This window comes from Hemicordylus capensis, chromosome 3, assembly GCF_027244095.1.
Source record: "Hemicordylus capensis ecotype Gifberg chromosome 3, rHemCap1.1.pri, whole genome shotgun sequence".
NCBI classification, from domain to species: domain Eukaryota; kingdom Metazoa; phylum Chordata; class Lepidosauria; order Squamata; family Cordylidae; genus Hemicordylus; species Hemicordylus capensis.
Window position 1 is genome coordinate 337,939,637 of NC_069659.1, and position 20,871 is coordinate 337,960,507.

Consider the following 20,871-nt stretch of genomic DNA (forward strand, 5'->3'; position numbering starts at 1 on the left):
CAGAACCGGTGTTTTGTTAATGTTTTCTTCCTTGCATGGTTCAAGATGAAGTCTCCAATTTGCATTCTTCACAACTCTTGTGGAGCAACATAGTTACAATTTGAACAAATACTATAAGTGCCATAAGTTTGTAGCCTATCAAGGCAAGGAGTTCATTCACATTCTGTTTTGGACTGACCTTATTGGTAGTGTTTGTACCTTCTCAAAATCAACACTGGGCCTTTACTGCAGGATTACAACTGCTACCTAAAGCATGAACAGCTATGATCATAAAGTGTGCACAATCTAAAGGATCTAGATAATTATTATTCTTGATCATGCTTCTGACATCGACATGTGAAGAAGTCCTATCCCTACAAAATCCATGTGGTCTTCTATAAACGCCTTGAAGTTGTCAATGAAATTGTACAAGAGCCGAAAAGCGGAAAATACCAGTAACTGCAGTCAAATCTTTAGGAATGGCTGGTACAATTCCTGTATCTTTTGAAATTGTACATCTAGAAAAGAAACAAGGGGTCATACCAATGCATTCTCCCAACTCTCCAGGATAGTGCTTGGACATTCACAAGCACCACCTGACTAGGGTCAAGCATAAAAATGCTCCTCTCCTCCATAGAAGATCCATGCTGACAGAGGAATGGATGGTAGAAAAACAAACATCCCAAGAAGGAATGTACAATCGTCACCATCAAAATGTATGTAATGCCAAGGTGACCCAGGCCACCAGCAAGGAAGTCATTCAAGCTGAAAGCTGACACATATTTCACCATATTGTGACTGGTAATAGTCTCCCAGTATTTCTTGGAGGAAGCAGGAAGTTGAGGATTCAATGGACTAGTCTATGATTATTTCCAGAAAAACTTGCTGGGGAATCATTCCAGTTCAGAAATCACACTCAACTTGTTAGCAGAAGTAGCCATCCCCGGTTTGCTACCAGCAAGGCCATGGTTAACCCTTTACTTTCTACGTGGAAATACATGCAAAGTCATGGTTAACCCTTTACTTTCTAAGTGGAAATGATCTCCTCCTCTCGCTATTCCATTGTATGCACCACTCACAGGTTTCAGCCAACACATATTTTTGTTTCCAAATGCACAGGTAAACCACGAAGTAGAGTCACTTGTCTCTTCATTTTCCACCCGCTCAGCACTCTAGTTCCTACAGTGCAGGAGTCTATGGACAGAGAGCTGCAGCCATAACTGTGGTTTGTCTCCAGACATTTGGGGATGAGCTGATGCCCTGCCAGCCCCTGAGGTGCAGCTCCAGACACAGTCACCCTGCGGAAAGGACTCACTGGGACTGGTCTTATCATCCCTTACACAGGCTGCTCAGAGCCTGACCTTCTTTCGTTCTTTTTGCCCAGCCTTATGACGGGAAAGAAAAAAGAGCGGAAGCTGTTCCCACCGGCTGGGCTAAGGGTGGGAGAACTTGGCCTGCCAGCTGTTGGAACTACAACTCCCATCATCCCCAGCCACAATAAATTGTGGCTAGGGAAGTGATGGCTGATGTATTTCAACAGCTGGAAGGCCAAATTTGCCCACCCCCGGGCTAGGCAATGAATGTCCCTGCAAGTCCTTTGTCCAAAGACTTCATGGAGAACATGTCTATCCATGGTTACTTGTCTCCAGGGCTATAGGCCACCTCCAGCCTCAGAGGCACAGATGCCTCTCAATACCCATTGCAGGGGAGCCACCACAGGAGAGAGGGCATGCCCCCTCAGCTCAGGCCTGTGGGCTTCCCAGAGGCATCTGGTGAGGGCCACTGTGTGAAACAGGATGCTGGACTAGATCGGCTGTGGGCCTGATCCAGCAGGGCTGCTCTTCTGTTCTTAAAAGAACCTGCCTCCTAGTGCATGGTGTGGGGAACACCCAAGTCTAGACACTGGAGGGTGACAAGTAGGGATAGCATGGTTTCTCATCTCAAGTACCACCGCAAAATTCCTTGACAACAGATTGGTCATTTGAGTCATAGGGACTTCTCACTCTTTGTTTCTTCTTCACTGCTTTGCTTCAGACCTTTGTTTCTGCCTGTCCTGCTCACTCTCCAGTTCTTCCTTTTCTAGTTGCCAGGATTCCTATCGGGACCTGTCTGATGGCCTGCCTTCCTGCCTGTAGTGTTTCTGCATCCAAACACTCCTTTTCTCTGCCATGGTTCAGAAGCCATTCCAGATCTGATCCCGACAAGACAGAACTACTTCTCTGGCTGAGACCTGGCAAATGCCACTCAGAAGCCGGGCAGTGGTGGGGTTGAAAGTTTTCTGCAGAAAACTTTCCAGAATGGAAACTTTTCCTATACTTTATCTTTCCAAAGAAAATATTCCATTTCTAAGTGGGGTGCAAAATGGGGTGCTATACACACAAGCAGGTGTGAACGTTTTCACACGTGTATGAACTATGCCCAAATTGACTTCAACAGCTTACTTGAGGTCTCTACAGATCCGCTTCAAGGAGCAAGTTGCTATGGACTCAGAAATGGAGGAAGTGCTTGGGATTTGTGTGCGCATTTCTACTCTTTTTCACATCCTGCAAGAAACTCCCCTTGAACAACTTCCTTCACATCTCTCTTAAAAGCTCAGCAGATCTTGATAGTATTATCCATAGAACTGGGGTTGATCAAGACCAGAATAAGGCCAAATTCACTGGGGAGGAGGAAAGAGTTTCAATGGATCAGGCTGAAAAATGACCCAATTTTACCCCTTGTATCCTACAAAATCCTTCATAACCAATACAAAGGAGGTCTGGTGCAGGAGTAGGCAAGCCAGGCTCTCTAGCTGTTTTTTGAACTACAACTCCCATCACCCCATCCACAATTTATTGTGGCTGGGGATGATGGGAATTGTAGTCCAGCAACAGCTTGCCTACTCTTGGTCTAGTGGTTCTCTGCTCTCCAAAATTCCCACCAGATATCTTGGGAAATTCCCCACTGTGTGCCGTTTTTAGACTGAAAACAATACCCTGTGTCTCAATGCCGGCTATTTTTCACGGCTATTTTCAGCCTACCAGAGGACTGCTGCAATCAGTCATTCTGCTTTGTGTAGGAGTTAGCACTCTTGTGATAACCAGAGCTGTATTTAGGGTATGTGGTCTTGTCGTACGGCCTGACCTGAGATACGGCTCCAAAACATTCTAAGAAAGGCAACTACAGCAGAAACCACAGCCATGACTGATTTTTTTCATCCACTTGTTTGTGTCATTTTGTAACTTTACAGCCAAACATTGTTCATTACTAAAATACATAAAAGAGTCCCAACAGCCATGTCCCAACCCTCAATTTTGCCCTCCTTTCTTTTCTCTCTCTTTACTGTAGAAGTTATTCACACTACAATCCCTTTTATTGGATGCCAAATGCTCCTTTCCTAACAATTCCTCGTATTTAACAGCTTGTTAACCAGGGATATTGTTGAGAGAGAGAGAGAGAGAGAGAGAGAGATCCTTTTTAAACATAACTTTATATCATGAATCAGGGGTGGCCAACCTAAAGCTCTCCAGCATTTCTTAGACTAAAACTCCCATATCACCCCCTGCCACGATTTATTGTGAGGGGTGATGGGAGTTGTAGTCCAACAGCCACCTGAGAACCTCCGGTTGACCACCCCTGCCATAAATATAACTGCAGGTAAAACGTTATAGATTCACACTGGGTTTAAAATAATACTAACTATAGTCTGCATCAAGGTAACTCAAACCCCATGCTCAGACTAAGGTCCCAATCCTACGCATACTTACCTAAAAGTAAGCCTCCATTACCAGGTAAATCAAAGGGACTTACTTCTGAGTAAAACACACACAGGCTTCAATTGTAGAGACACAATGCTGTGTGCACTTACTTGGAAGTAAAACCTATTCAGCTCAGTAGCACTTTATTCCTGGAAATGCATGCATAGGATTGGGCTGCACAGCATGCAAATTAAGCATATTTGTCTCATTTGCATTGTTCAGTCTGCTTTAAAGCTCAAGCAAATTTGTCATGCACGAAGAACACGGAGACTGGGCATAGGGAAGCTAGTGGGTCAGCTGTCAGAGAAAGGTAGCCCAGTAGGATACTTGGAAGAGTATCCTAATTAGGTGAGATCTGGTCTTGGGGTAGCAAGCATGACTTTTCCGCTTAGCTAAGCAGGGTCCACCCTGGTTGCATTTGAATGGGAGACCACATATGAGCACTGTAAGATATTCCCCTCAGGGGAAGCTCTGGGAAGAGCAGAAGGTTTCAAGTTCCCTCCCTGGCATCTCCAAGTTTGGGCTGAGAGAGATTCCTGCCTGAAACTTTGGAGAAGCCACTGCCAGTCTGTGTAGACAATACCAAGCTAGATAGACCAATGGTCTGGCTCAGTATATGGCAGCTTCCTATGGTCCTGAAAACAGCCAGACCATGTTGCTGCACTGCTCCGCCGCCCCCCCCCACCTACCCCCGCTTTCTTTGGTTTCCAAGCATGACTCATCATCCTGTCTAGAGACCAACTTTAAGTGCTGTCTGGGCATGTGCAGTTCTTTCCCTTCCCAACACTGCACAACCCAGTGGATTATTTCCTGAAGCAAAACAGAATTTGCATGACTGCACCCATGCACCCCCACAAACTTCCCAGCAAATTATATACCAAGAAGAAACAAAAAAGTGCATGGTGAGGCGAAATTGGGATGTAGCTGCTTCCAAAAGACTGTGCTTGCAGTCAGGCTTACTGTCTGCTAACAGAAGTGAGCTGGCAAAATTAGCAACTGCAGCAAGGTAAGTGGAAGAAAATAATCCTTTTAGAAAGGACAAAACCAAGAGGAGAAAGAAGGAAAGGGGCAAACTGATGGCACAGAACAAGGGGGGCCAAGCCAGGGCACTGCAGCTGTTGTTGGGACTACAATTCCCATGATGCCCAGCCACTATTTACTTGCCAAATTCCATGCTCATATGATGTCCAAGGAGAATGTAAAAGCCCTGAAGTCCAAGACTATTAGTCATCCACTGTGAAGCATGATAGTTAGAAAGGGGCTTGAGAGATGTTCACAATGTAGTCCAGAGTATTATACCATATTCTGCGGGGAAGGGCAGAGAAAGATCAGTGTCTAACAACCCTGCAATGTAGGCCAGTGTTATTTCTCCAGTTTCCAAAGGTTGTTTCTTCCCCCCCCCCCCCACCACCACCCAAAGCGGAAAATTGCAGGCTGCGGATTAGTGCTACCAAGCTGATCACAGGGAGAGGAGAGGAGGGTGTGATTAGTTCTTTCCCAGCATGCCACCTTGGCAGTTGAAATCACTGAATCTCCCACTTCCTTTGCTATTCTATGAAAATCCCCCTATCCACCCCCTCCCCAGGAAAGCAGCCACGGAGAGTTTGGAATGCAAACACAGCCTGCAATTTTGATTGCAAAAACAAAACAAAATCCCGCCTCACCTCGTTCTCCAGAAATGCTATTGTGTAGTGTACACAATTTCACATCAGGGCTTTGTTTCATTTTTGGAAAGAAAAACTTTTAAAAAAAAATCCAGTGCTTAACATTGCAGTAAGGGAAGCATTCTCTCTTAGGGAAGAGAGCTGGTCTTGTGGTAGCAAGCATGACTTGTCCCCTTAGCTAAGCAGGGTCTGCCCTGGTTGCATATGAATGGGAGACTACATGTGAGCACTGTGATATTCCCTTTAGGGGATGAAGCTGCTCTGGGAAGAGCAGAAGGTTTCAAGTTCCCTCCCTGGCTTCTCCAAGATAGGGCTGAGAGAGATTGCTGCCTGCCTGCAACCTGGGAGAAGCTGCCGCCAGTCTGTGAAGACAATACTGAGCTAGATAGACCAATGGTCTGACTCAGTATATGGCAGCTTCCTATGTTCCTAATATATTGCCCCCAGGGATTATGGGAGCTGTAGTCCAACTACAGCTGGAGAGACTCAGGTCAGCCACTCCTGCCCTGAAGCACCTTTAAATCCTTCAGCTTAAGTAAGAGCCATTGGAATCTGTAAGAAAAGCAATGCAGAGAAAAAGGAACACCTCAATAAGAAGACATCCTCACATTCTTCACCTGCTTCAGCTAATCAACCAATTTCCCAAGTTCCAAAATCCTGTTGCCTTTAGACTTAAAAGTCTCAGAGGGCAAAATTCTTGGCTAGTCAGCATTCTTCAGAATCCTGGGACTGGCATAAAACATCTGAACTGAATTGTTAACCCATGATGATGCAATACATCCACAGAACCGGTGTTTCTGTGGAAGTGTGAGCAATGTAAGATATTCCCCTCAGGGGATGGAGCCGCTCTGGGAAGAGCAGAAGGTTTCACGTTCCCTCCCTGGCATCTCCAAGATAGGGCTGAGAGTGATTCCTGCCTGCAACCTTGGAGAAGCCGCTGCCAGAGACCAAAGTGCAATGGGGTTAGTACAGGCCTGCTCAACTTTGGCCCTCCTGCAGATGTTGGCCTACAACTCCCATAATCCCGGACTACTGTGGCTGGGAATTATGGGAGTCGTAGTCCAAAAACAGCTGGGAGGGCCTAAATTGAGCAGGCCTGTACTAACCCCACTGCACTTTTGTCTCTTGTTGTAGGCAATGTGTTTGGATTCCCAGAAAAGGTTACCCTACACTGAACACATCACGGGTTGCAGCAAAGGTCTAAAAAGGCCCCCAGAGACCCCTTCCTAACTCAAATCCAGCGCTGGAAGATGCAGCTGGGCTCCCTTGACTGGCATGCTGACAAGCTGCAAAGTGGAACACTGAACTTTCCAAGTCAAACCAGAATCTAGGCAGTGTTATGTCAGTCTAGGTTTTACTAAGTCTATGGTATGAGGGGACAATCTCCTCTTCAGAAAACAGAACAAAGGGTAACTCTGGGCTATGCGGAAATGATCTTATTACCCTTAACATTCTTTACAGGGAAGAAGGAAAATGGCCTCTTGAAGATAAAAAGCTGTGTGCAAAGTGCACCTGTAAGGCGTGCCCCTCCATAACCCATACAGAACTATTGCTTTTGTCATGCAAGCACAAATTGTGTCCATAAAGAAATGTTCCAGTATTGGCAGAGATGTTATTTATCACTTTGCTACTCTGGCCTTCAGCCAAGACATTGTGGGGTTATCCCATTCCATCCACACAACAACCCTGTCAAGTAGGCTAGGTTGAGGCATGGCCAAGCCTCACAGTGAGCTCAGGGCTGAGTATCAGTTTGAGAACCAGTGTGGTGCAGTGGTTAGAGTGCCAGACTCTGACCAGGTAGACCCAAGTTCAAATCACTATTCAATCTTGAAACTCCTCAGAGTTTCAAATTCTGGAACAGTCACTTATATCTCCACCTAACCTACCCCACAGGGTTGTTGTGAGGAAAAACAGAACCATGTATACTGCTCTGGGCTTCTCAGAGGGAGGAGGAGGAGGAAGAGGAAGCTAAAAATAGATAAATAAATAAAATCAGGTCTCTCTCCTCCAGATCCAACACAGTGCACACTGGCTTTTCCAGAACCGTTTTGAAGACACACACAGCACTTCTCTGTTTTGTCCACAACACATTATTGTGCATTGCCCCTTGTAGAGACAGGAGAGACCAATTTCAGACAAGATAGGAGAGACCTCCTTTCAGACAAGGAGGAAGCACAAATTAGGGAAGTGCCAAATTGGTTCGGGCACCAGCATTTGAACCGGCTTGACGGGGCAGGGATTGGTTCCTTTAAAAAGCAGGACCTTACCTGGAGATTGGAGAGACCAATTTCAGACAAGATGGAGAAGCAGGAAGAAGCACAAATTAGGGATGTGCCCGAACCGGTTTGGCACCTCCTTAGGGAAGTGCCGAACTGGTTCAGCAGGGTGGGGATTGGTTCCTTTAAAAAGCAGGACCTTACCTGCTTCTCTGCTGCCCCACCACTTTTCCAGGTGTGGTGTTCGCTGTTCAAAACACTGTGTGTGGCTGCAGCGCTGCTCCCAGCAGCCTGTGTGGAGCATCAGCACACACATGGCTGCTGCACATGCTGCATCTGCATGCCCCACACCCAGAAAGGCAGTGGGGCAGCAGAAAAGCAGATAAGGTCCACTTACCTGCTTTTTAATGGAACCGATCCCCACCCCACCCAAGCCATTCATATGCACATCCTTAGCACAAATCAATTGGGCTCATTACATCATTACATCCCAAATGGCCCTCAGAGTGTTATGCAACCAGGGGCTCCCAACCTTACTGATTTATTATTTATTTAAAATATTCATACTCCATCCCTCCAGTACACTACTGCTTTGGGGTGGCTCACGACCTACCTTGATTCCCCATGCACTGGGCTACATCCCCGAACATCCACAGCCACAATAGTGCAGGAGATAAAGGGAGCTATAGTGCAACAACTTCTGGAGACCCAGGGTTGGGAACCCCAGATCTCCACGTTTGTGTGTCCTGGGCACTTTCCAGATTACACACTACAACAGCAGTAGTTTACTTTGGCTTGGCAGGATCATATTGAAACCGTAAATACATGGTGTTGCACAAAGCCACCAGCAGGGGGAGCAGTCTTTATCAGCTTGCACAAGCCTCATACAACAGGAAAATACAGCGCTTTTTTTTTTTTGGCAGCCTTGTAGCACTGTAATGCAAAAGATAAAACCCAAAAGAAAGCATCAGAAATCTGAAGGGCAGTATGACACAGGCAGTATGAAAGCACACCTAACAGACATGTAGTGACACCATTGCAGTGTATAATCTGGAAAGTGCCCACTTCCAAGTCCCCACTAATTCCATAGTGTCAAGAGTGCAAACTTCAAATGAGAAACTCACTTCTAATTCACTCTACAAAATAAAGAGAAACGTGAGTAAAGATGCAAATGTTTCTCTTTATAATAACAGAATCCATCCAGTGGTCCCTCTAACAGGGATTCCCAAATGTTGACTACAACTCCCAGAATCCCCAGCTGCAATGGCTTTTGCTTTGTGAGCAGCACCGTAACCCTGAGGGGATGGGGCCTCTCTGGGAAGAACACTTTCATGCTTGCATGCAGAAGCTTCCAAGTCCCCTCCCTGGCATCTCCAAGATGAGACAGATTCCTGCCAGCAACCCTGGAGAAGCCAGTCTGGTTAGACAATACTGAGCTAGATGGACCAATGGTCTGACTCAGTATAAGGCACGAATACCACATACTTGAGGTACTTCTAAATAAGCCTTCCGGGTGTACGATTTCTCTACATTCTAGTGAGCAGGAGTAGGCAACCTTAGCTAGATTGTAGCTGAGGATTATGGGAGCTGTTGTTCAACAACAGCTGGAGAGCCAAGGTTTCCTCCCCCTGCAGTAGAGTAAATTTTTGCTGAAGAGAACCTGAGCAAACTCAAACACACTTCGATCAAAAAGCCAGCTCTTTTTGTTCACCAGAAAGAGAATGTTGTTCTATTCTTCAATCCTTGTCTTCTTGGTTCCATGTAATATTCTAATTTTCTGAGATTGTGGATTTGGGGTTTTCATGAGCTGTACGCCATGATCATCACAATTATAACAAATTAAGGCTTGACTTATCTCGCTTTGCATGTAATGCGTCTGTCTCATATATCAGTTTCACCTTTTAATTTGCATTACTGAAATTAATGGACTTTTGCACGATATTCTAATTTTCCGAGTTTCACCTGTAGGTGTTGGTTACAGAGCGATTGTCACTTGATTCAGAAGACCCCATTTCTCCAGCTCATATAGCTCAGCGGCATGGCGATCCTAAAGGTTTCCCTCCCCTTGGCATGCAAATGCATGTCCAGCACTCCGCAGATGAGCTGCACAAAGCCTGTTTTATTGGAGAATGTGCAAAAGCTTATTGCCTCCTCTTAAAACTCTTGGGGATGGCTGTGATAAAGTGACTAGACTACCCTGGCCAAACCGCTTTGTGTGTTTGAGTATCTTCTCCATTTGGGTCAATTCCCTGCATTGTTTCTCGAGGGCAATAAACTAACATTACCTTGTAAATCCATGAAAGCTGTTATCCTGCAAACCAAACAAGGTTTATCTCCTTCGAAAAATATCTGCTGAAATGAGGGCAGGGGACAAATTATGCAACCAACATTTACACACTGTTCTCCAAGAATTTTTTTATTTATTTTGCCAGTCAAAAGTTTATCATGTCCCCCTCTGTGGGGAGCAATAGGAATGCAAACAGAGAAAGCGATCGTTTTCTGCTTGAAATGCCACAGTTTAGTCAAGATTTGAAAACAAAGCTCCGAGAAGGAAAAAGCAGGAGGCTTAAACAAGAAGGAAGATAAAGCTCCCCCCACCCCCATAGAGGGTTATGGCTCCATGCAAGCCTCTTGCTGTTGTTATTGAGAAATCTGTTTACTCTTCAAGCACTAGCAACACTAGAAAGGAGCTAGATGCTGGAAGAAGGAGGAAGCACAGAAATGTTGGAGCAATGTATCTGCCACTTCCTAGGGGGAAACGCAGGCCCCTCTTTAATGTTTCCTGATGCCCGATCCTATGTTATCTTTACGCAGAAACGTCCCACTGAATACAACAGCACTTACTCCCTCTGCAAGTATCACAGGCGCGATCCTCTTACATGACTCTCGGAAATAAATGAAGATAGGATCGGGTTTCCAGCCTATGCCAGTCTACTCGGAAGTAAATCCCGCTGAAACCAGTGGAACTTACTGCCAAATAAGCTTGCCTACGCCCGCAGAAGTGGGCCGCGCGATCCTCTGTATGTTTACTCGAAAGTCAGCACGCAGAGGAGGACTGCAACTTTGCAGCCAGCCAGGCCTTATGCACGTTTACTCGCAAGTAAACTCCGCCGAGGTCGACGAAACTTGCTGAAAAGTAAACGCGCGCGATTCCGGCCGGCCTAACTTTTCCTATAATCTTTTTTCCAGAGTTGTCGCTGTGTTTCGTCTCTTGCAACAAAGACAACAAAAGGTCTGTTGGCAACTTCAGAATAACGCATTTGTTGTTGCATAAGCTTTTGTGAACTATATAGCCCACTTAATCAGATGCATGAAGTATGAAATTTAACAGAGAGAAATAGATACAGGTATAGAAAAAGATGTAAACATGGTCGTCAAATGGCCAGGAACTTTTCTGCCAACAAAATCACGTTTTTAATTCCATTGCATCCGACATGGAAACGAAATAGTTAATCAGATCTTCTTCTTTTGCAATGGAAGCATTCCCCGCTCCTTGCTTCCAGGCTCTCCGACCGTAAACAGCTTCTCCTTGTAACTTACTTCTAAGTAAGCTTACTTAGGAGAATAGTGCAGGGAAGGCTGCAATCCTGGAAGCCCACCGGCCACAGCCCATTGAGGCTCGGGGCGGACCTTCACCTATTCCATTTCCAACAAAGGATCTGAAAGGCCCAGAGTGATTTAGCCCTGCTTTGAGGGCGTGCGTGTGAATGGACGAAAAAAGCGTGTCACGGGGGCGGCAGAGTCGAAAAACAAAGCTGCAAAGACTTAAAGAAAAGAAAGACTCGGCAATCCTCTCCAATCGGAGAGCAACGAATCTTGCACTGACCTGTTGTAGTTCATTGGTGAAGTATAGGAAAGTAATAGCCACGCAGATGGATTGCAGCAGCACCGCAAAGATGAGCACCAGTCCGCACGTTTGCCCCGTGCTGGGGCCGCTGGAAGCCCAGGTCATGGCCGCGTACAAACAAAGGGCCGCCAGTGGGACCAGGAATCCTGTCTCCTGCCTGCGTGCGTGTGTGTGTGGGTCTGCGGGGCGTGTGTGGGGAGAAGGAGGGAAAGGGCGGACCTTGTTTTCTAGAGTGTTTTTTTTTTTTTAAGGTAGCAGACCTACTTTCTGGCTGCGCGTTTCACACTCTGCCTCCTTCCCACACCCCGCGCTGGGGCGTAAGCGAAGTTGCAGAGGAAGTTGGCATGCTGGGAGAAGCAAGAGAAAACTTCGGGGCAGCAGAAGCGCTTCTGGTAAACCCTCCAGGCGCTGGAGGTTGCTGACTCCAGACGCTTTCGATATAGGCCCGCCTTGCAGCAACCCACTTTATATTGCATGGCCGTTCAGACGTTATGCTGTAGGAGTGTACCGATAGCTGTACACTCATGCATGTGTTTTTGTGGGACGACTGTACCTGTCATTTTAAAAAGGACCTTTTCATTTTAAAAAATGAACCTGGATACAGGGGCCTTTCAAATGTGTGGTACAGCTAGGAAGTGTATTTCTGTATCTGCGTTCAGCAAAACGTGTGAATAACGGTACCTGTGTACAGATCTGTACCTGTATACACTTGTACCAGTGTTGAACATAATTTGAATTTCTCTCATATTTCAGAGAGCAGCAGTGTACTGGAGGGGCAGCGTGGTGTAGTGGTTAGAGTTTTGGACTTGGACCGTGGAGACCCGAGTTCAAGTCCCCATTCAGCCATGAAACTAGCTGGGTGACTCTGGGCCAGTCACTTCTCTCTCAGCCTAACCTGCTTCACAGGGTTGTTGTGAAAGAGAAACTCAAGTATGTAGTACACCGCTCTGGGCTCCTTGGAGGAAGAGCAGGATATAAATGATAATAATAATAATAATAAATATTCAAGTTAATACATTCATATACACATACATAAGAGAGACAAACAGGAACAGGTGTGAGTGCCTGAATATGCCTCTTAGTCTTTTCTATCTGAGGATCATTGCCTGAGATGGAAAGTTTGTTTATTATTTATTTATTTATTTGTGTACATTGCATTGTACACAAATTGGTATCCTGCTCTTCTTCCAAAGTGCCCAGAGTACATCACTATGTTTATCCTCACAACATCCCTATGAGGTAGCTTACGTTGAGAGAGAAGTGACTGGTCCAACTTCACCCACTGAGTTTCATGGCTGAATGGAGATTTGAATCCCAGTCCAACATTTAACCAATACAGTATTCCACTCTGGCTCATCCACCCTGCCTTTTGCCTAATACGTTTAGAGCAGTGCACAGAAAGGTCCTCTCCCCACACATTAATTTATTCCCACAACAACCTTGTGAGGTAGGTTAGGCTGAAAGAGTAACTGGCCCAAGGTCGCCCAGTGAGCCCAATGGGGATTTGAACCTGGGCCTCCCCAGTCTTATGCTCTAACCCAGAACTGCAGGATGTTGGCCCTCCAGCTCTTCTTGGATGGCAACTCCTCCCATTATCCCCAGCCACAGTGGTCAAAAGTCAGGTTGCAGCCAGAGGTGCACTTAGGTAATTTTGAAGCCTGGACCTAAAGGTCTTTGGAGGCAACCCCCCCCCCCGTCAAATTAAGCATCATCATGCTCCGCCAGGCTACCACACCACCCAGGACAGACTAAGGATTTGGGGGGGGGGCAGGGGCTGTGGAGTCCCTGGACTTTGGCCCCAAAGTCCAGGGGTAAGCACACCTCTGGCTGCAGCCCAAAATCTGCAGGCGGGCTGAAGTTGTGCAACCCTGTTCTAACCACTACATTGCACTGGCTCATTACCATTCTTCTCGGCTTCATGTATGTGAGAAAGCAGGTACTAGCCCAAGAAAGTTTGCTGCAGAGAGAACACATGTGAGGGTGGTGGTTGTTTCGCTAGAGACAAATGCAGGTATGAAACTGCAGGTGTGTGCAGTTCTGGTCACCGTATCTTAAGAAGGACATTGTAGAACTGGAAAAGGTGCAGAAGAGGGCGACCCAGATGATCAGGGGCCTGGAGCACCTTTCTTATGAGGCAAGGCTACAGCATCTGGGGCTTTTTAGTTTGAAAAAAGACGACTGCAGGGAGACGTGATAGAGGTGAATAAAATTATGCATGGAGTAGAGAGAGTGGACAGAGATTATTTGTTCTTCCTCTCTCACATCACTAGAACCAGGGGTCATCCCAAATTCAGGACTGACAACAGTACTTTTTCATATCGCGCATAATTAACCTATGGAATTATCTGGCACAGGATGTAGTGATGGCCACTAGCGTGAGTGGCTTTAAAAGGGGCTTAGACAAAGTAATGGAGGACAGGTCTATCCATGGCTACCAGTCTGGTGGCTATTGGCCACCTCTAGCCTCAGAGGCAAGATGCCTCTAAATACCAGTTGCGGGAGAGCAACAGCAAGAGAGAGGGCATGCCCTCACCTCTTGCTTGTGGGCTTCCCAGAGGCATATGGTACGAGCCACTGTGTGAAACAGGATGCTGACTGGATGGACCTTGGGCCTGATCCAGCAGAGCTGTTCTTAGGTTCTTATGAAGTAACACATTTGCATATGCAAGCAAATAAAAGCACATAGGAATAACATAGGAACATAGGAAGCTGCCATATACCGAGTCAGACCATTGGTCCATCTAGCTCAATATTGTCTACACCAGGGATTCTCAAACTTGGGTCCTCAGGTGTTATTGGACTTCAACTCCCATAATCCCCAGCATCAGTGGCCTTTGGTTGGGGATTATGGGAGTTGAAGTCCAATAACACCTGAGGACCCAAGTTTGAGAATCACTGGTCTACACACAGACTGTCAGTGGCTTCTTCAAGGTTGCAGGTGGGAGTCTCTCTCAGCCCTATCTTTGAGATGCCAGGGAGGAAACTTCTGATGCTCTTCCCAGAGTGGCTCTATCACTTGAGGGGAATAACTTACAGTGCTCACACATGTAGTCTCCCATTCAAATGCAACCAGGGTGGACCCTGCTTAGCAAAGGAGACAAGTCATGCTTGCTACCACAAGACCAGCTCTCCTCCCTTTGCACCAATCAGCTGTGCAAAGTGTGTGTGTGTGATGTATAAAAGCCACACCTCTGTTTGACCTTGCTGTATGGTTTTCAAATAATTTCAAGAAATCAATCCAAAGAGAGTTGATTTCTGGCTTTAAGCAGTTATTTATTATTTAGTCTGCTTTTTTAATTGTCAGCATCATGCATCTTCTGGTTCAATGAGCAGCCCTCCTTCCGATCAATATTTTTTCTGTATTCATTGGAAAAAAATGTTTCTTCTACATCCTCCTCAAAAAGGAGGAGTCTGTGGGTAAAGTCTCTGCTAGCAGGGTTAATTTCCTCAGCTGGCACCACTGAAATTGCTTCTGAGTGAAACGGGGGTGGGGGGTGGGGAATAGATCACAGTTGAACCTATAATGCATTCTTAAAAAACAAAATAGGTTGGTGAGTCTTTATAGTTGTGGTCCCGCCTCTCACCCACTCTTAAAGTGTGCTGTTGAGTCAGTGTCAACTCCTGGCGACCACAGGGTCCTGTGGTTGTCTTTGGTAGAATTTGGGGTGGAGGGTACCATTGCCATCTCTTGCGCAGCGTGAGATGATGCCTTTCAGCATCTTCCTAGATTGCTGCTGCCCAATATAGGTGTTTCCCATAGGGATTCGAACGGGCAACCTCTGGCTTGCTAGTCAAGCATGTTAAATCATAGCCCATACCTGCTTTGCAGGCGTAGGAAGAGCATAGAGGGCCTTTGTTCATGCCTGAACATGGGTGCCCCCCCCCCGCTTACCTGCCTCCCTATCCACCTTCTGTGCTGTTGCTCCTGCTGTCAGGCTCATTCCCACCCAGCCCACTGTGGTGCCAGCTAGCCAGGGTGGTTCGGAGCCTTCCTGCTTCCAGCTGGCCTTGGAGCCTGCTAGAAATGAAGGCCATGGGTCCTCCATTCCCAGCAGGCTTCAGGGCCAGCTGGAAGCAGGAAGGCCCTGAATCACCCTGGGGGAGACAGCTGGTATGGTGTGGGCAGGGCGGGGGCAGGCGTGAGAGTGGCAGCCGTGTCAGGGAGCAGGAGCAGCAGCAAGGCGTGGGAGTGGGGGGAGCAGCAGCAGGAGCAGGCGGCTGTTGGGGCAACAAGAGTGGCCAGCCCACAGGAAGAGGGGAGGGCAGGCAAGGGGGGCGGGGTTTGCAGTCCTCAGCGGGTGTGTTCCATGGACACATTGGAACACCAGGAGCTCCACCCTGGCCCGGAAAGAAATGCGTCGATTTTACTGTATGGTGCCGAGATGTTTTAGAACAGGGCTTCCCAACCTTGGGTACCAGAGGTTGTTTGCTTTACAACTTCCTTTATCCCTGCCACAGTGGTCAAAGGGTATGATGGGAGTTGTAGTCCAAGAATCTCTGCGGAGCCAAGGTTGGGAATTTCTGCTTTAGAATATCCAGGGCTTCCTTGATGGAGTATTCATAACGCAGTCTCTCCTTGCCACTCAAATACTCTACCTTTTTTTTTTTTACTTCATTGCATATGCTCTACTTTTAAAGTTCTTTTTACAGTTTTTAGAGTTGTATTTCACTAATGCTAACCATAATATAGCTACTATTTTATAGGTTAATTATAGCCATGGACTTTTTAGCTGTATCTGTCTGGTATAATTTTAACGAGCTCTAGTCCATTGTATTTGTACTATATTCTGTGCTGGTCTTTGACCGTAATAAAGGTGATTGAGTGATTGATTGATACTCTACCTTTGCTTGCTTGTTGGATTTATATCCACCTTCCCATTGCCATGCTGACAGAATGACTTCTCACAACAGTTCAGCACAAAGTCATAGCAAAGAATAATCATGGATAATCATTCTTGTTGGATGAGCTGAGCTGAGTTCTGGCGACTCCTTTACTGACTGTCCCTTAAAGCAGGAGTTCTCAAACTTAGGTCCCCAGATGTTGTTTGTTTGTTTGTTTCCCCTATTATTATTTTTTTACACTTCTATCCCACACTTTCTCCGAGGAGCCCGGAGTACATGGTTATTTTTATCCTCACAACAAACCTGTGAGGTAGGTTAGGCTGAGAGATACCTGACTGGCCCAGAGTCACCTAGTGAGTTTCATGACTGAATGGGGATTCAAACTCCGGTCTTCCCGGTCTAGTCCAACACTCTAACCACAATGCTCTGCTTGCTACAGTTCTCATCATCTCTGCAATCTCCAGCCATTGCAGATGAGGATGATGGGTGTTGTAGTCCAACATCATCTGGGGAGCCCTTTGAGAATGTCTGCATTAAAGATCTTTCAGAAGCAGTGGCAGGGGTGGAAAATGGAAGGGTAGAGTTTGCCTCTCTTGTTGCTCACAGATCGTGCTGCTGAAAGCTCTTCGGTAGCAACAGCTATTAAAACTGGGGCTGAAAAAGTGACTATTGTGTTGTCCAAAACATACCTTGAGTAGTCCAATGTCAGCAAGAACTTGCTGGTGATGAGCGGGTGGGGATTGTTTTTTCCCCTAAATGTTGTTGCTCAACATTTCCCATCAGTTTCCCATCACTTCTGTTCCTAACCTGTGTCTAGAAAAATGAAACCATTTACTCAGTGTGGTTAGAAACAAAGATAAAACAAGACAGAAACAGAAACTCAGAACAATTCCTTTATTGCCAACACATCTCATTCAGGGCATGTTTTATACTATCAGAGGTGTGAAGTAATTCTTCTCACAACTCTTTCAGTTTCGGTTTTACACTTTAAAGTCAGGTTCTAAATCTCATAGCTTTTGATGGAAACAGGAATTGCCGGCTGAATTGTCAGCCAATTGTCACCCATATGAACCTGCCCAGATCCTGAGATTCTCAGGAAGAGGTTGTTGTTTGTGGTCCACCACCATCAGAAGTGCATTTGATGGCAAGCCAGGACAGGACCTTTTCAGTGATGGTCCCTAGGTGGTGGAATAGTATCTTTCAAAGGCCCAGCCATTCTCCATTTTTCAGCCTACTGATTGTTCCATTTTTGATTGCTGTTCCTGTTGTTGCTGGCTTAGCTTTTATTGATAGTGGGGTTTTTTATGTTTAAAACTTGGGCAGGATTCTCTCTGTTATGGGTGCTGCGACCTGTAGCCTGGACCCTTGCCCCTCCTTAGCCAGTGGGAATGCAAGATCCTGGCTTCAGGAGTTGGTGAATTCTTCTCTTCGTGAGGGGTCTGTGCCGTCAGCCTTAAAAGAGGCTGTAGTGCGCCCTCTTTTGAAGAAGTATTCTCTCGATCCTGAGGTCCTTGATAATTATAGACCAATCTCCAACCTTCCTTTCCTTGTGAAGGTTTTGGAGAAGGATGTATGTTCCCAGCTTGAGAGAGCTCTGGAAGAATCTGATTTTCTAGATCCTTGTCAGTCAGGTTTCAGGCCATGGCATAGCATGGAAACGGCATTGGTCGCTCTGGTTGATGACTTGTATCATGACTTTGATGAGGGTAGCGCCCCTCTCTTGGTCCTTTTAGATCTCTCAGCGGCTTTCAGTACCATTGGCCATGGTATCCTTCTGGAACGCCTGCACGGGTTAGGTATTGGGGGCACTGTTTTGCAGTGGTTCCGTTCCTTCCTTAGTGGGCACTTTCAGTCAGTGTGTATGGGTGGCGAGTGCTCTGCCCTGTGGCCACTCCTTTGTGGGGTGCCTCAGGGCTTGGTTCTCGCACCCATTCTTTTTAACATCTACATGAAACTGCTGGGGCAGGTCATCCGTAAGTTTGGGGTGAGATTCTATCAATATACTGTTGATACTCCGTTGTATGTTGCCACCCCAGGCCACACCAGAGATGCCGTTCCTGTGCTTGCCCAGTGTCTGGTGGCTGTCAGGGTCTGGATGGGCCAAAACAGGCTCACACTTAATCCCTCCAAGTCTGAGTTGCTTTTGCTTACTCCTCGATCTGGCCAATTGCTAAGTCGGAGTCTCTCCCAGGACGCGGTTGTGCTGCCCCTGAAGGAGGTGGTCCACAACTTGGGGGTCCTCTTGGACTCGCGGCTCCTGCTCGAGCAGCAGGTGGAGGCCATGGCCAGAGGTGATTTTGCCCAGCTGCAGCTGGTCTGCCAGTTGCAGCCCTATCTCAACCGGCAGGCCCTGGCAACGGTAACTCATGCCCTCGTCATCTCTCGTCTGGATTACTGCAATGCGCTCTACCTGGAGTTGCCTTTGAAGACAATCCGGAAGCTTCAGTTGGTCTAGAATGTGGCAGCCCACCTGCTTATGGGCGCTAGAAGATATGATAGTATGACCAGGGGCGTAGCTATAATTGAGCGAAAGGGTTCAAAGATCACGGGCCCCCAGCTCCTGAGGGCCCTCCAGCTCCATCCCTCCTTATTTTCTTCATTGTCTCCCTCGTTCTGGTGGGCCGCCAGAGAGAGAGATGAGCACAGGCCCCCTCTCCCCTAGCTACGCCCCTGAGTATGACACCTCTCTTGCAGTCGCTGCATTGGTTACCTATTTGCTTCCGGGTCCAATTCAAAATGCTGGTTCTCACCTTTAAAACCCTTCAGGGCTTAGCACCTGCTTACCTTCAGGACTGCCTCTCCTGGCCAGTTCTGTCCCATCCTGTGAGATCTTCTCAGGTTGCCCTTCTTTCAGTCTCTGGTCTCAGAGAGGTCCGTAGTACTAGGGCCAATGGATGGGCTTTCTCTGTTGCCGCCCCTTCACTTTGGAATTCTCTCCCCTCCCCCGCCCGATTCGGTCTGCCTCCTCCCTTTCAGCCTTGAAGATCTTATTGAAGTCGTTTCTTTTCCGCCAGGCATTTGCCCTTTACATCTCTCTCTTTCTCTTTTATTTTTCCTTTCTTTCTTTTTTAAATCTCAGATGCTGTTCTTGCTTTGTAAACCGCCCTGAATCTGTGGATTGGACGGTATATTAAATCTTTTAATAATTAAATCAAATAAATAATGTTTATATTCATCTTTTGTTGTATACCGCTTTGATGACCCAGGTAGAAACGTGGTATAAAAATTTAACTAGTAAGTAGTACATATGCACTACTTACTTATGGATATGGATATGGATGTATATATCCACACATACATTATGGATATGTAATAAACAATATCCATAGAATTCTGTGGGGAAAGTGCTGGGAAGGGCCACACTTCCCAGTCTTCCGTGTGGATCTTCCAAGATGGTACTGGAGTTCAACAGGTCCACAATTGACATAAATTTGTAGAGCAACTACAGAGACAGCATCTTTCCAGTGGTAGCAGCACCTTGGTTGTGAAACTCCCTCCATTAGGAAGGCTTTTAATACTGTGCTGAATTGATTTCATTTCATCTTGATCTTTATGAGTTCTAATGCAGGATATTGATACAGTTGGTAATGTAAAAATCATAGTTTTGATTCCTATGGAAGAGCTTGCACAGATGCAGGAGAATCTTCAGGTTTCATTCCCCTTTTCTCACGCAGTGCTCGCTCTGGCACTGCTCTTCTGTGAGTGGAAGATAGTTTCCTTATGAGCCAGACTAGGATCTTTAGATCCAGCCCAGGAAATATATGGGACATGCTGGTGTCTATAAGTCCAATGTTCTGTCCCATTGGATTCTACTTTGACACTGATCCAATGTATATCAGTGCATCCTAACTATGTGGAGGAGGGACGTGGATGCCCACATCTCCTCTCCAATTGGTATTCCACCTAACTGCCCAGGAGGATGGTTCATCCAAATAGGCCCTCAACTCACACATTAAATACTTTTCTTTTTTTTTAACATTTTATATCTCGCTCTTCCTCCAAGGAGCCCAGAGCGGTGTACTACATACTTAAGTTTCTCCTCACAACAATCCTGTGAAGTAGGTTAGGCTGAGAGAGAAGTGACTGGCCCAGAGTCACCGAGCAAGTCTCATGGCTGAATGGGGATTTGAACTCGGATCTCCCCGGTCCTAGTCCAGCACTCTGACCACTATACCACGCTGGCTCTCACTTCATTTCATATGTGTGATCAGGCAGTAGTGAGATGGTGCACCAGATAGGGGGGATCTCCTATGTGATTAGGGTGTATCATCCATATTACAATCCCTTATCATATAGTCCATACTATTTTCTTTCTTTCTTTCTTTCTTTCTTTCTTTCTTTCTTTCTTTCTTTCTTTCTTTCTTTCTTTCTTTCTTCCTTTCCTTTCCTTTCCTTTCCTTTCCTTTCCTTTCCTTTCCTTTCCTTTCCTTTCCTTTCCTTTCCATGTTTATATCCCACTCTTCCTCCAAGGAGTCCAGAGTAGTGTATATAGTTAATGCTTATCCTCACAACCCTGTGAGGTAGGTTTAGGCTGAGAGATAAGAGTAACCAAGTGCGTTTCATGGCTGAATGGGGATTTGAACTCG

General features: G+C 46.4%; 1 protein-coding gene across 2 annotated transcripts in view; it reads right to left on the bottom strand.

Annotated features, from left to right (window-relative positions):
- Positions 1 to 11,764, bottom strand: part of TNFSF10 (TNF superfamily member 10) — a 30,224-nt gene extending 18,460 nt beyond the window's left edge. For both annotated transcript variants that reach the window (XR_008319672.1, XM_053310639.1), the window contains exon 1: positions 11,423 to 11,764. Coding sequence is in view for 1 of the 2 variants with exons in the window: in XM_053310639.1 (XP_053166614.1) it covers positions 11,423 to 11,548 (126 nt within the window). In the remaining variant the exon portion in view is untranslated. The remainder of the gene's footprint in view (positions 1 to 11,422) is intronic.
- Between the last annotated feature and the right edge of the window lie 9,107 nt (positions 11,765 to 20,871).